General features: G+C 42.8%; 1 protein-coding gene across 1 annotated transcript; it reads left to right on the top strand.

The window, feature by feature from the left end:
- The first annotated feature begins 12,341 nt into the window (after positions 1-12,341).
- HTR1E (5-hydroxytryptamine receptor 1E) lies at positions 12,342-13,505 on the top strand. The gene has a single exon (XM_009989589.2). It carries the CDS (start codon positions 12,411-12,413, stop codon positions 13,503-13,505), a length of 1,095 nt encoding a protein of 364 aa, XP_009987891.1. The 5' UTR covers positions 12,342-12,410.
- Positions 13,506-13,821: the final 316 nt, after the last annotated feature.

The raw sequence follows: 13,821 nt of genomic DNA, 5'->3' as shown, positions 1-13,821 counted from the left end.
AAATTTGTTCATTTGGAGCCTTTATGAATTGCGGAGTGGTTATGTACAGAACCAAGTCATGTGGAGATTAAATAAACCCCATCGACATCAGTCTCCTGACACAGAATAGGAGCAAGAAACAAATATTGACATGAAAAACAATGCAGATACAGTGACATTTAGCTTGTATAAAGTGATGGTCTCCATGTAAATATGAATAGCATCATTTCCCCAGAGCTGAATAAATTATATTCATTGGTAAATATTTGTGTGTCTTTGCCATATCTCTAAGCAGCAAGATGAAAAATTGAGGTGGAAAATGCATTCGCAGGTGAGAATCCAGTGCAGATTTTTCTTACAGTTTTTTTCGGCGCATTTGGGAGACCTTGAATAGCAGATGCTTCCTTTTCTAGTTAGTGGTTTAAATGCAAAACAACAAAACTATAACAGACTATGGTGTAATACTACCCGACGGTTGTTTCCTGACCCTGCCACTCATGCTGTGCTGCACTACAGGAGCCTGAATTCACTCCTCAGAAAGAAAACCTAAAGTAGCTAATTAATTTAGAAGCCTCATACTCATATTCAGAAAGGATTTATGCACCCCAGAGCTAATATTTCACTGTCTTTATATGAGAGTTAGGGATTTTACAGACCAGAGTTTCTTTTTGGTGGGAGTTAAGTGATCTAAGCATCTTTAATAATGTAGCATCTGTATAATGGTTTTTCTCCTCTGTATGAGGAATAACGGCACAGTTCATCAACATGAGGAATGAGGGCACAGGCTTAGACTCTTCGGGTAGGAAAGAGAAGATTGAAGGTCTGACTGATGACAACAGAGGTCTTTAAAACCACAGATGACACAGGAAAGGTGGCTGAGCAATAGCTGTTCACCATAGGGAACAAGTCTTCTCTATGAGATGCAGTCTTAGAAACATATTTAGTTTCCCTTTAGGCCATAAACAATGAAGATACGGTAGGATTGTGTGCCTAGAGATAAGCCCAGTTCATTGGCAGGTTACAGTGCTGCTGAATTTCTAGTGCTGACTCAGAATTCAAGCATCAGGGGCTGCAGGACAAGTCCATCTCATTGTCTTTACAGGGGATTTGCCCACTGCGAAGTGCATTTCTCCCCCGAGCTGCTATAATAAGTGAGGAATTGGACAGTGTCTCCCGCAGGGCCTGAACGTAGTAAGTGAATTTTTAGGCTTGCAAACTGCATCGGGATCTTAAACTCATAGAGAGTAAAAATCAGGCTTGCCAGCTGGGGAGAAAACTCAGCAGCTGCTCCTTCAGCAACTTTTTCTGGTTATATTAGACATCATACTCTCATTCCACAGGGAAATTTTTAAGATGTTCCAGTGAAGTGCTTTAATAGTTGGCAAATGAAACAGACTTTCATCTAGGCTCTCTTTCCCATGAAAAGTTGGACCAAATTACCTTTCAAGGTCCCTTCCAACCTGACCTGTGCTATGATTTTTTCTAGTGAAGGATTTTTCTTAAAATACTTTTCCCACATAGGATTTTTCTCCAGCAAAATTGTCTTTATTTACAAGAATTTTACAAATTCTGCCTGACTTCTCTTTCAAAAGGACTATAGGAGGAGAGTCAAAATGAGGCAGTTTTGTTTCTAGTTACAAAAAATCAAAACATTATATTAATTCAAAGGATACTAACCTTCAAAATCACTCATATTGTTTTAAAGGTTACCATTCCTGAAGCTCTGTAGATAGTTCTTCCAATCTTCACATAACTGCAATCTCTGGACAAGTCAAGAATTTTAAAAAAAAAAAAAAAAAGAGTAAATAATTTATCAAAATGAGGTGTGAGTAATTAATTTTCTTTTTGTAAGCCCATTCAAAAGGGGAAACAAAGATTTCTTACTTACATTAAACTGTTAGTGATCAAGGGGACACAAATATCTACAAGGGGATGTAGTGATAGGGCAAGGGGCAATGACTTTAAACTGAAGGAGAGTAGATTTACATTAGATCTAAGAAAGAAATTATTCACTCTGAGGGTGACGAAACATGGGAACAGGTTGCTCAGAGAAGCTGTGAATGCCCCATCCCTGGAAGTGTTCAAGGTCAGGTTGGTTGAGGATTTGAGCAACCTAATGTAGTGGAAGGTGTCCCTGTCCATGGCAGGGGCTTGGAACTAGATGATCTTTAAGATCCTTTCCAACTTAAAGCATTCTATGATTCTATGATTTTGTTCCTAGATCTATTTTTTTTTAAAGCAAGAGGGTTTTCTTCAGAAGATAATAGAGTGAACTCCTCTCCTCCCAAGTCCTCCAGCACCTTGTTGTGTCCTTAAAACACCAAGATGCTGTCTATGCTATTCCTGGCTAAGAAATTGGGATCTTTTCACAGTGCTAGTCTTCCAGTGTCATGACAGCATAACCTCTACAGTTAGAATTACTGGTTTATACGTTTTTTTTGAAGGCAAATGTGATTGTAGTTCATTTTGCTTTGGGAAAACGTTGCTGGGACTTGTTACGGATGGATCTGCATCTTAACTGCTGCCTGGCTGACCAAGTGACCTGGCTACAGGTAGACCCTACACTGGGGACAGACTTGTCCTGCTCAGGACTATTCATGTGCCACGAGGAGAGCAAACATTTTGGGGCTTGGCTTTACAGTTACACCTTGCTATCCAGTTTCACAAATATCTGTCCCATCAGTCAAACATCATCCCAAGCATTGTTCCTCTAAGGAGGACTGGAAGTGCTGGAAATGGCGTGCTGCTCTGCCCTCCCTCCCTTACAAATTACACAGAGCGATGGCAGAGCTTAGCTGCCAATGTCTGATATGGTATCTCATTATCTGAGCTGTCCTCCCACCTGTATTTCATCTGATTGCAGGTCTTAGTCATACAGTCAATGAATAAATAGTCTGAATGGAAGTTCGAGCAGTAGGAGGAAGGATTCTGGAGGGCCCCACGGATCCGCCAATACTCGGCATCTGTACTCTTTTGCTTTGTGCCTCTGCGTGCACCTTTCCGAACCATTCAATAAAACAAAAGGGAAGCATAGAGCAAAACAGCCAGGCCAAAACCAGCAGTGGGTACTGCAGCAGCACAAAACCCGGAGCAAACTTCTTCCCTTGGGACAGCCGTCAATTCCACAACAAGAGATTTGGGTCCGTCACCAGATCTTTGGAGTTTCTATGTTTTCCTGAAGCAGGTTTTATGTTTGTTGTCTTTAAAAACCCATAGCGGGAATCAGTGCTATGGTCAACCTTACGAAACAACATAGGTTAAAAAAATCAAAATATTTAAAAATTTAGTTAAAAACACGCAAGAGGGAATGTTGGTAACACAGCCACTTGCAAAGATGCATGTACAAAGACAGATAAAACAGAAAATGCAGAGAAAAGGCCTTCTTTAGTGGTAAAAAACCTTTAGAAGTAGGAAGTTCAAGCAAGACACTATTAATTACAAGTTGGTTTTTTTTTTTAAATAATAATCAGAGAACAACCTCTCTATATGAGAGTAACTGTTAAGCATGAAGGTTGCAACGGTCAGCAACCTGTGCTGACCATATTTGTCTCCCCAGATAAGAGGTTAAAAGCATGTAGGTAACATGTCTCCTGGGTCTGGCTATCCACTAAATTAGGAGATCTTCAGGAATCGAGAGCCCCTTCTTTGCACTGAGACAAGATCCACTGATGACCACAGCTCTGGAGTAGTCAAATGCTGCTGTGGGACAATCAAGCAAGCTTGCCTGCCTCTGTTAACATAGATGTCCCACTACCAGGGAAGAGCATGTCAACAAGCTGTAATCAGGTTAACTCACATAACAAGGCTGTACAGCTGCAGGGACTTGGAACTCCATAGCTGAGAATTTGCCCTGTTTCTTGGCTGGGTGAATTAACCCATTCAGCACTCCATGCTAATGTAGCATGATGTTTCTCATACCCAAGCTAGCTCATATCAGCATTTCTACAAATACAATCTACAAAACAAATGAACATCTTTTTCTTTTCTGCACTGTCAGGCACAGATTTCCTCTAGTTGTTTGTGAGAAATCTGGGTATTTTACCATCCCAGAGAATTGTATTTATGTCTGACTAAAGAAAGGATGAAATCTGCATGGAGTCCTAGTTTGTATCAGATTGCAGCTCAGCAGCATCTTATGAGCTTTCACCAACTCAGATTTACTAATTATTTTTTTTACTGGAAGTAGATAAAAATGAGTAATCATCTGTGAATTATAATTATACCACTGCTTGTGGGAGGAAGCATGGTTTGAAGATCGTCACTAATTATTGTTTCTCATTTGCATGTGCCAAGATCTACACCAGAAAAGCTTACCTCTAAAGTGTGAACCTGGATGGATTGCTTTAAAAATACCTTTGCAAAACAACCAGCTTGTGATCTTTCACTGACTCCAGATCAAATTGATTCAAGCTCAGGTTTGCAGTGGTTAGGCAAAAGGGTGCATTTCCAAATGAGTTAGTTACACCACGGCAGAACTCGTCCTGGAGACTCATCCTGAGTTTAAAATGGGTGTACATCAATTTGGCTTAAGAAGGTGCCTTACCAGTCAGAAATAAATCAATGAGCCCACCCTAAAGTTTTCGACTATCAGTGTACAGTTTCTTATAACAAATTTCAGGTTAGAGTATAATTGTGTTCAAATATAATGATCTTGAGCTTTGCCAACATGACAGAAGCATTTCTAAAGTGGATGGGAAGAGTCTGTAGGAAGCTGCATACCTGTAGCAAATTGCATCACTGTATAAATTTTGTTAGAGAAGAGTGCAGCCAGGAATTTTAGCAACGAAAAATCAAATTTCTCACATCTTGAGCACATAAAGGCTCTGGGAGCTGAGGTGTAATGAGAAAGACGAGTCTTAGTCCTGACCTCACCCTGAGCTAGAGCCTCTCTTGCCTCTCCAGAGAGAAAGTCTAGATGGGCTGCTGATAGCACCATGGCTTTTGGGGAGGCAGCACCTCACCTCTCCCAATAATTTTCTCCTGGGCTCCTAACTGGGAAGGAGATCCTCCAGGCTGGAGGTGTCCACTGGGAAGGGAGGTTAAGCCACCTCAACAAGCAGGGAAAGATCTGCTTTCTGATGCTGAGAGAGTTAAAACATCATGGTCATGCTGGTGGTCATCCTAAACTCTTCAGCAAAAGAGCTGGCGAGCAACAAAACAGCAGATCCAGGGGCAGAAATAACAGTGCTAAAGCACCGCTTAGCAGCTTACCATTTCAGAAACGCCATAGCCAGCCTTTGGTTTTCAACAGATAGTATGGAGAGCCACTCAAGTAAGCACACACACAAAACTGGCCTGCACGAGCGCTCATTTTCTCTCTTGCACAGGTGAGAGGACACAGTGATACCTCATTGCCCCGAGGAGGTGATGGGTAGCTACCAAAGCCATCAGGTCTGGTGCAGGCATGGACACAGCAGCACCAAGGTGCTGCGTCCCTCCGTCCCCTGGGTCTCCATGCCAGCCAGCATGGGGAAAAGCTCCTGTTGCCCCAGGCCTCCCAGCCACAGTGGCAGGTTTGACTTGTGCTCTGGTCTGAACAACAGGTTTGGTTATTGCCCTGATTTTGGCTGCAGGTGAGCAATGCGTAACCCCTTTTATCCTTTTTATCCCTTCTCCCACTCCTTGTCCCTTCTTTTCACCAACTTTGACCCTCTCTTTCTCCATCCCAGTCTCCTCCCAGATAGACAACCCTGCCCGAATTACCACCTCCCCATCAGTCCCAGTTTTGCAACATCCATACCCAAATCTGGTATTTCTGATACGGTTATGTAGGCAAGCTCAGCTTTATATGCAATTACTGATGCAGTGACCGAGGTGCTGTGGGTCTTGCAAGGTTGTGCTCCCAAAAAGTCCCCAGCACTGCCCTTCCACTTATCTGTGAATTTTGGCCATTTCTTGCATAACTCCATCTCAAGCATGTGCAAACCCCAGCCATCCCTTGGGGCACCATCTGTGACTTTTGTCAGGTGCCTGCGCTGGTGTCTGTATGTCCAGCGATTTCTCATGTCGTGCCCAGCAGTGTCTCCGGTGCTGTTCACTCAGCTCATCCTCTGGCCAGGACTGAGCAGGGGTCTCCCTGCATCCTTAGAAATCTTTATTACATAAACACACTGGAGAACAGGCTGCGGGCCATTGTATGCTTGATTACAACATACTGTGCTCTGGTTATTTGTGGCAGGGTTAGTACATGTGTGAGCGTTAGTCAGATGACCACAGGCACAAAGACACAAACAGCTGTGACTCCACACACCTTGCTTGGTGCCGAGTTCCTCCGAGCTGTCTTTCCATGACGCTGCTCGGTTCACCCATTCACACAGGGGAAATCTAACTTGTAGGACAAGTTCATAGCTCAGTTCATACGGACTTCATGGTAATTTCATTCTCGGCCTCGTTCAGTCTGTGTAGGAAAAAGGTCACATGCCTAAATCTGAAGGATAATGCATAATGCAGCTAGGAATTTCTCAAAGACAGGTTCTTACAAAATTTCAGATCTCACACAAAAATAGCCATTTCATTTATTGTCCTGCCCCAGTTTAAGCTGTTGTAAGGCAACCTTGACCCAACTTTTTATTGTTTGTCTTCATTTTGCCTACAAAACAGTTGGCATCAAAATCTCATGCTGTGAGTGTGCATTTGAGCTGCCTGGTGACAGCATGATTTTATTTTGCTGACAATCCTGCCACTCGTTGTTGTGGCAGGACCATCTCCACTTTCTCAGCTTCTAGGTACTGCTTTTCCCAATATGACATGTTACAAACAGCATCAGTGCCTGTATAAATTGCAGTCGGTTAAGACTGCTGCCGCAACACCAGCATGCCAGAATACAATACGAAGTATTTGGAAACCTATAATCTTCAGTTAAACTCAGCTCTACCAGTTGGCTACTAAGGAGCCATGAAGTCCATCAGCTGACTTTACAAGAGCAGGATGATCTAGGAAGTTGCAAGATCTTGCAAAATATATTTGAAGTGATAGGCTTGAATTTCAGTGCTTTGTACATGAACTTGGAAGCGACAACGTCTTTGAGATAGCAAGGAAGAGTATTGGAAGTTTAGCATCTTTCCATAGTTTGAAATATTAACATTATCATTAATGTCCTAAATCATATTTTCCATAAGCTAACCACCTGTCTCACAAAGCGTACCACAGTATCTTACCCTTCACAGCCACAATCATGGAAATATTCAAAGTGAAAAGCACTCAGACCAATTCAGGGTTTAATAAAGTCAAATTGATTTAGTGCTGTCAAGGGCACAAAGATCTATCGTTTGCACAGTGCCGTAATTGCTTAGAGGAAATGTAAAGCCCTGGACTTAAAGGAACTAACCTGCCCTGCACATACACGTGTGCGATGCCAGTTCCTCTTGTTTTACTCAAGTGATGTTATTCCATTTCTTATGAAACAGTGAAAAGTTCAGTGGCCGAGGAGTGGGAGCCAGTCTGTCCACCAGAAATTTGGAGTATTCTGCTACACAGTGGTCCTCTGCTGAGAAGATGGAGATATTTTCTAGCAGGAGCAGACATGGACGTTGTTATCTCACAGCTTAAAGCTGTCCAGTTGCTTTTAAGGAACAATTAATCATCCTCTTCCTCCTTTCCTCCTCCCAGACAGCACTCAATGCCATTACCAATAATCAGTTAATATGAAACATGATTGATTCCTGTTTGGAGGAACTCAGATGAATTTCTCCCACCAAATCAGTAAAATTAGTCTGCGTGTGTAAAATTCACTCTGTAGGAAATGACTGACAGCCTAAAGGGATGCAGCTGCAAAACATAAACATAACAGTGTTTTTAGTGAAAGTACTTTAAATAAGATAACTATATTATTAATGTCCCTTCCAAGAAGTCATCACAACCAATTACTGTAGTGACTCTAATTCTATACATAGCAATAGTACGCAAGTGATAGAGATACTGGGAACCAGCTATCGCTGGCTAGAGATAGTAAAATGCTCCTTGTTACCATACATGGCTTTTTCACTGGATCCTTTGTAGCTAATCTCTCTACGTGTGTTTGTCATAAATGGCCTAACACTCAGACTATAAATTTTCCAATACTATGTTTTCATGAGACCAAATCTCAGAGTCCCTGTGCCCCTTCCCCGGTACCTGTCCCAGTAACACCAGCCCTGCCTTTCATGCAGCTTTGACTGACAAGCAAAGCACGGAGATGCCCTGGCCAGACCAGAAAATGAGTGTGAAGAACATGAAGCCACAACAATTCCCAAGCTAATCCTAAACTAAGCAACAGGAGCCCCTCACACCGGGATTACCCCAGCAGGCTTTGCCTTCCTGAGTCACAACCTGGGTTCTTTTGTTAGGTTTTGGATTAGATGGTACCTGACTCTCCTCAGGGGCTGCCAGATACCACCAAAGACAGGCAGTAAACGAAGAATTAAAATATAAGGTCTACAAAATATATGACCACAAATGCACCTGCATTTTTAAAGATTAATGATAAGTAGTGTTTAAATCCTACCCTTAATAAGCAAGGTCCATCACTGACATCTGGTAAATCACTTCCCATTTCAAAACCCCATCTCTTTTCTGGGCCAAAATACTCCACATAGGTGCCTTCTAATTCAAAAGCAGGGAGACGAAAGCTGAATAAGCGAGGACAGTGAGGGACGGGCTGGGGCACAGGCACTGCGGTGGCTGGACACGAGCCCTGGCCGAGCTGCCGGAGGTAGCAGCTGAGATGGCAGCAGCAGATCTGGGCAGCCTCTGGCTGCTCCAGCACAGGGGGTGAGCTAAGAGGCGAACAGCAAGGACTAAGGGACCCCATGTGCTCCAGGAGACAGGAGTTGGGATTAGATCTTACAGAAACAAGGATGGCTTGGAAAGGGGAGCAACAAGGGGAAACAGGAGGAGAAAGGAAACGCAATGCCTACAGTCAATGTTACTAATTAACGTTATGATGTCAGTGTGTATCCTTGTACTGTGGGTAGGGGATGACAAGATGCACAGACTTAAGCTGTAGAGTAAGCCTTTGGCCCGATATCTCCAGGCTTTTCAGCATTTAAATATACTTCCTTAATAATGTTGGTTTAATACAGTTCTCGTTTGTGGTATTTATATTGTCTGAATTGCTGAGGGCTCATTTCCTATAAGAAGCACGGGAATGAAAACTGAATTAACTCCCCAATGATGGGTTTTGACATGAAGTGATGAGCTTGCCTGGTCTGAGGTACCTGCAGGCTGGTCTTCTGCAGGGATGATGCTTTGTTTATATTTCTTCCCGTCTTCAATTATTGCAGTGGTTTTTCAAGGAAAAAAAACATTGGCCCTGCTGAGCAGTGAGCAAACTTAAACAACCAAACTCCCCTGTGTGGTCAGCAGTATCCTTTGTTCTAATGGAAACCTGGTGCTTCGCTCTGATAAAGTGTGATGAGGTTTGTTTAAAGACAAGTTCATTAAGGAAAGGAAGAACGTATTTGCAGAGTGTCCTTGCGGTGCAGAGAGCGGATAGAGCTCAGAAGGGATTTCCCCGGGGCTATGTCGGTGTGAAAGGCCGTTTGGGGAAAGCACCACAGCAATTCAGTTCCTACAGGATTAAAGATGCATGTAGGCAGTACTCAGCAAGGAATATGATGGGGACCGCGCAGGATGGCGACAAATGCTGGGGCTGTGAAACTTCAGGGCTCCCAGAGATGTGAAGGATAAGCAGGAAAAAAGTGCCGCTTACATCAAGAAGCAGTGTGTGAGCCGATACAGGCAGGATGCAGGAACAACCACAAAACCACGGCTGAAACGCAAAGGATAAATTTATTTTTGTTACCTCGTGAACCGGGGTATCCCCAAAGCAGCACCCGGGCAGAGGCACGCGAGCGGGAACACAGGCACCGCGGAGCTCGGTCCATGCCAGAGAATTGCCGAACCTGCTGTTTTCTCCTGTGTATCAGAGATTCATGCAGGTATAGTTTTCTACTGTGCTTTGATCATTCCCACTCAAGCGTGTTCAACAGGGTGCCTCTGAGTCTATCGCAGGCCTATGTTATCTAAACACAGATGTTCTACTTTTCAAGCACAAAAGACCAAACAACAATTAGTATGATATATCTGTTTTTCTACACCCCAGCTACAAGTCACTTGGGCGTGTTTACAATCCTCCTCGCCATTCTTCCGCTATTTTCCCATGAGCAGCAAGAGCTCTCCTGTGTGTAGACCAAATCAATAGGATGTTGTGGAGGACATGTGAATCCCATGGTGTCTTCCAGTACCTTTGAATGTGCTTGTGAACCAGAGGGCATTTGCTAAGCGATGATGCTGAGGAAAGCATATGGATTGGAGTTGTTTCTGGTCCACGCTCCAGGAGTGCAGAGAGGTAAAGAAAGCCTCTTTGCTTTGTCCTCTGGTCAAAGCATCAGACATAGTAAGGGTGCAAATTAATTAAATCAAGATCTAGCTTGACAGAGAAGACTCCCATGAATAACTTGTGAAGAAGGTTTGAGCTGAAGTTTTGGCTTTAGGCCTAGATGACCAAATTGGCATTTCTAATGAAATAACGACCTGAAGACTGATGGATGAATTTCATCTGACTTGTCCAGTCTATTCTTAATAAGCAGACCTGATACTTTCTTCAAGGCTATTCTTACTTCAAAGCAGTTTCTGAAGAGCAGAGTCTGCTTGGCTTCTGCTGTCCCTTGGCTAGAATTTAAGACTCACATTTTGCTAACCCAGAGTCTATGACAATACAGATCTGCTTTCCTAGGGCCTATCCACAAAGAACAGTTTTTTCCTAAGGTTTCTATTTTTGATTGTTCCTCATTCAGCTAATTCAGAAGATGGCACTCCAATTTCTGAATAAGAGCATATGTACACAGAGCTAAGCAGCTGACTAACTTTAAATTCATAATTCCTCATTCAAATTCTTAATTCCTCATTAGCTTGCATGTGCAAACTCTCTCAGAGCCTAATCCAAGTCCCTCTGGTGTCAGTGAAAATGAGTTTTACCTCTCAAATTTAGCCATCTGAAAATCAGGCATGTATCCTAAATGCAACTGTGGAGGAGCCACTTGTAGTCAAAATAGAGAAAAATCAGCATTTCCAGGATGTGATTCACACCATCTGCCTTAAAAACTTGTCTTGAGAGGGGACAAGTGTATTTCTGACAGCCACTATCTCATTCCCCTGCCTGTCGAGAGAGCCTGTACAGCTCTAGCCTAGAGGACTCCTTACTCTTCCATAAGGGAATCCAGGGGAAGGAATCTTTCTGTTTATTTTAACAGAAAAGGATTCAGGCTTTCAGTTTTCTACATCCTTTATGCCAGGCTAAATTACAAATGTGTAAGCAAGGCCCAAGAGGGTATCTGAAGCTGCATCTCACAGACTGCTAACTCTGGCTTCAGTCAGCGTCTGGGATGTATGGAAAAGACATATGAACTCCTGAAACAAAATTAAACCTTTTTTTAATGTTACTGTTTGTACCTCTCATCGTCATGGACTGCCTAACAGGGAGCACAGTTTGATAGAAATCTCAAAGCAAGTGCAAAAGCTTTTTGTCTGTCTCTTCTCAAGACACACACAGTGGGATATGTGAAATGTCAGGAATAATTAGACAAAACTATATAAGCTCCTAGCAACACTGATGCGCTGTGTAAAACTAAGCACTTGCCATAAAGCTTTAAACATTGTTTGAAAGCTGCATGTTAAAGGTAATCGGAGTAATTTTTAAGTACTCTTTCCAAGATATTAGTACAGACATCGGTATGAAAAAGCAGAATAGAAAACTATGAAATACTGGCATGCCTTCACTGAGATAGGCTGCTCTGTTTTTTTTTTTCCAAAGGTGATATATAGAAGTAATTGATCCCTCTCATTTAGCAATTAAAATGAAAAGGCAGATGTCCTCAGCTCTTCATCTGCTGGAGCCTGTTTGACAAGCAGGACAAGCAGTAGCTCCTAGTATCAATAATTCACAGAGATTGTAGTGATGTTTGTTGGAAGAGACCTCTGGAGGTCCCTTAGTCCAACCTCCCGCTTTAAGGGAGATCTCCAAAACCAAAGGAGAAATAATCAGTCCACATCAGCAGGAAATCTGGCCCAAAGTGCCCTTTGGAGAAGAAAACAAAATGAACTATGACTGCAGAGAATAAGGGAGAGAAAAGGCAGGAGAGGAGAATAGAAAGAAAAATAGACCAAAATTTTTATTTGAGGTGGTAGTATTAGAAGCATGGGACTTTTTGCCAAAAGGTGGGATTTTTCTAGGTTCATTAACAGATGTGTTTTTATCTTCCAGGAAAACAATGAACAGGAAGAAACCTGGAAGCTTTTTGCTGCTCTGTTGAGCATGGGATTATAAAAAAAAAAATAAAAAATTGCACCTGGAGCATCTCTGTCCCTCATTCAAATCGGTGACTTCTAAACCTGGAACTCTTCATTACCTGAAGCAGCAACTTGTTCTTTCACTGTGCATCCTGAAGAGGAAAATGAATTTCACAAATTGCACCACTGAAGCCAATGTGGCTGCGAAGCCAAAAACAGTAACTGAAAAGATGCTCGTTACCCTGACCTTGGCCACAATCACAACCTTGACTATGCTGCTGAATTCTGCTGTAATTGCAGCCATCTCCACAACCAAGAAGCTCCACCAGCCGGCAAATTATTTAATATGTTCACTAGCTGTGACAGATCTCCTTGTTGCTGTCCTCGTCATGCCCTTGAGCATCACTTACATAATGATAGATAAATGGACTTTGGGATACTTCATCTGTGAGATCTGGCTTAGCGTCGACATGACTTGTTGCACGTGTTCAATCCTTCATCTGTGTGTCATTGCTCTGGACAGGTACTGGGCAATCACAGACGCTATCGAATATGCCAGGAAAAGAACGGCAAAAAGGGCTGGGCTGATGGTAGTCACCGTGTGGACTATCTCCATTTTCATATCAATGCCCCCTTTGTTTTGGAGAAACCACCACAGCATCAATATTCCCAGTGAGTGTCGCATTCAGCACGATCATGTCATTTACACTATTTATTCCACATTCGGGGCATTTTACATCCCCTTGACTTTGATCTTGATCCTGTACTACAGAATCTACCACGCTGCAAAGAGCCTTTACCAAAAGCGCGGTTCGAGCCGCCACCTCAGCAACCGGAGCACCGACAGCCAAAACTCCTTTGCCAGTTGCAAGCTCACACAGACGTTCTGCGTCTCAGACTTCTCCACGTCCGACCCAACCATGGAGTTTGATAAAATCAACACATCTGTGAGGATCCCTCCTTTCGAGAATGACCTGGACCTGGCTGGCGACCGGCAGCAGATCTCCACAACACGGGAACGAAAGGCTGCTCGCATTCTGGGGCTGATTTTAGGTGCTTTCATTTTGTCCTGGTTGCCCTTTTTCATCAAGGAGCTGCTTGTGGGCCTCCACATTTGCACTGTTTCTCCAGAAGTAGCAGACTTCTTGACCTGGCTGGGATATGTCAACTCCCTTATCAACCCTTTGCTCTACACTAGCTTTAATGAAGATTTCAAGCTGGCCTTTAGAAAACTCATCAGGTGTCGAGAACATACTTAAAAGTACTGGGAGATGATGATGATGACATGACTTCTGGCCTTAAGAATGAGCAAATTAATTTGACTCTGTCACCATTTCCCTTGACAAAAGGGTTTTTCGTGTTTACCTATTTGCTTGACTTATCTTTAGCCTGTAATTTGTTCTGCCATTTTTTTACCTCTAGTGTTATTCATGGTAAAGAGTTTGAAATAAATTTATTCTACAAAGGAACAGTTTTTTTAGCAATGAAACAACATAAAAGAGAAACTAGTAGATACTCATGTTTAAGGCATTTTGTGTAATCACTGATTCAAGAAGCAAACAATGGTACTCACTT

This window comes from Tauraco erythrolophus, chromosome 2, assembly GCF_009769465.1.
Source record: "Tauraco erythrolophus isolate bTauEry1 chromosome 2, bTauEry1.pri, whole genome shotgun sequence".
NCBI classification, from domain to species: domain Eukaryota; kingdom Metazoa; phylum Chordata; class Aves; order Musophagiformes; family Musophagidae; genus Tauraco; species Tauraco erythrolophus.
This window is presented reverse-complemented; position numbering and strand designations above follow the sequence as displayed.

Bases quoted from the DNA above. Each gene is read 5' to 3' on its own strand.
- HTR1E (XM_009989589.2), top strand. From the start codon at position 12,411: ATGAATTTCACAAATTGCACCACTGAAGCCAATGTGGCTGCGAAGCCA.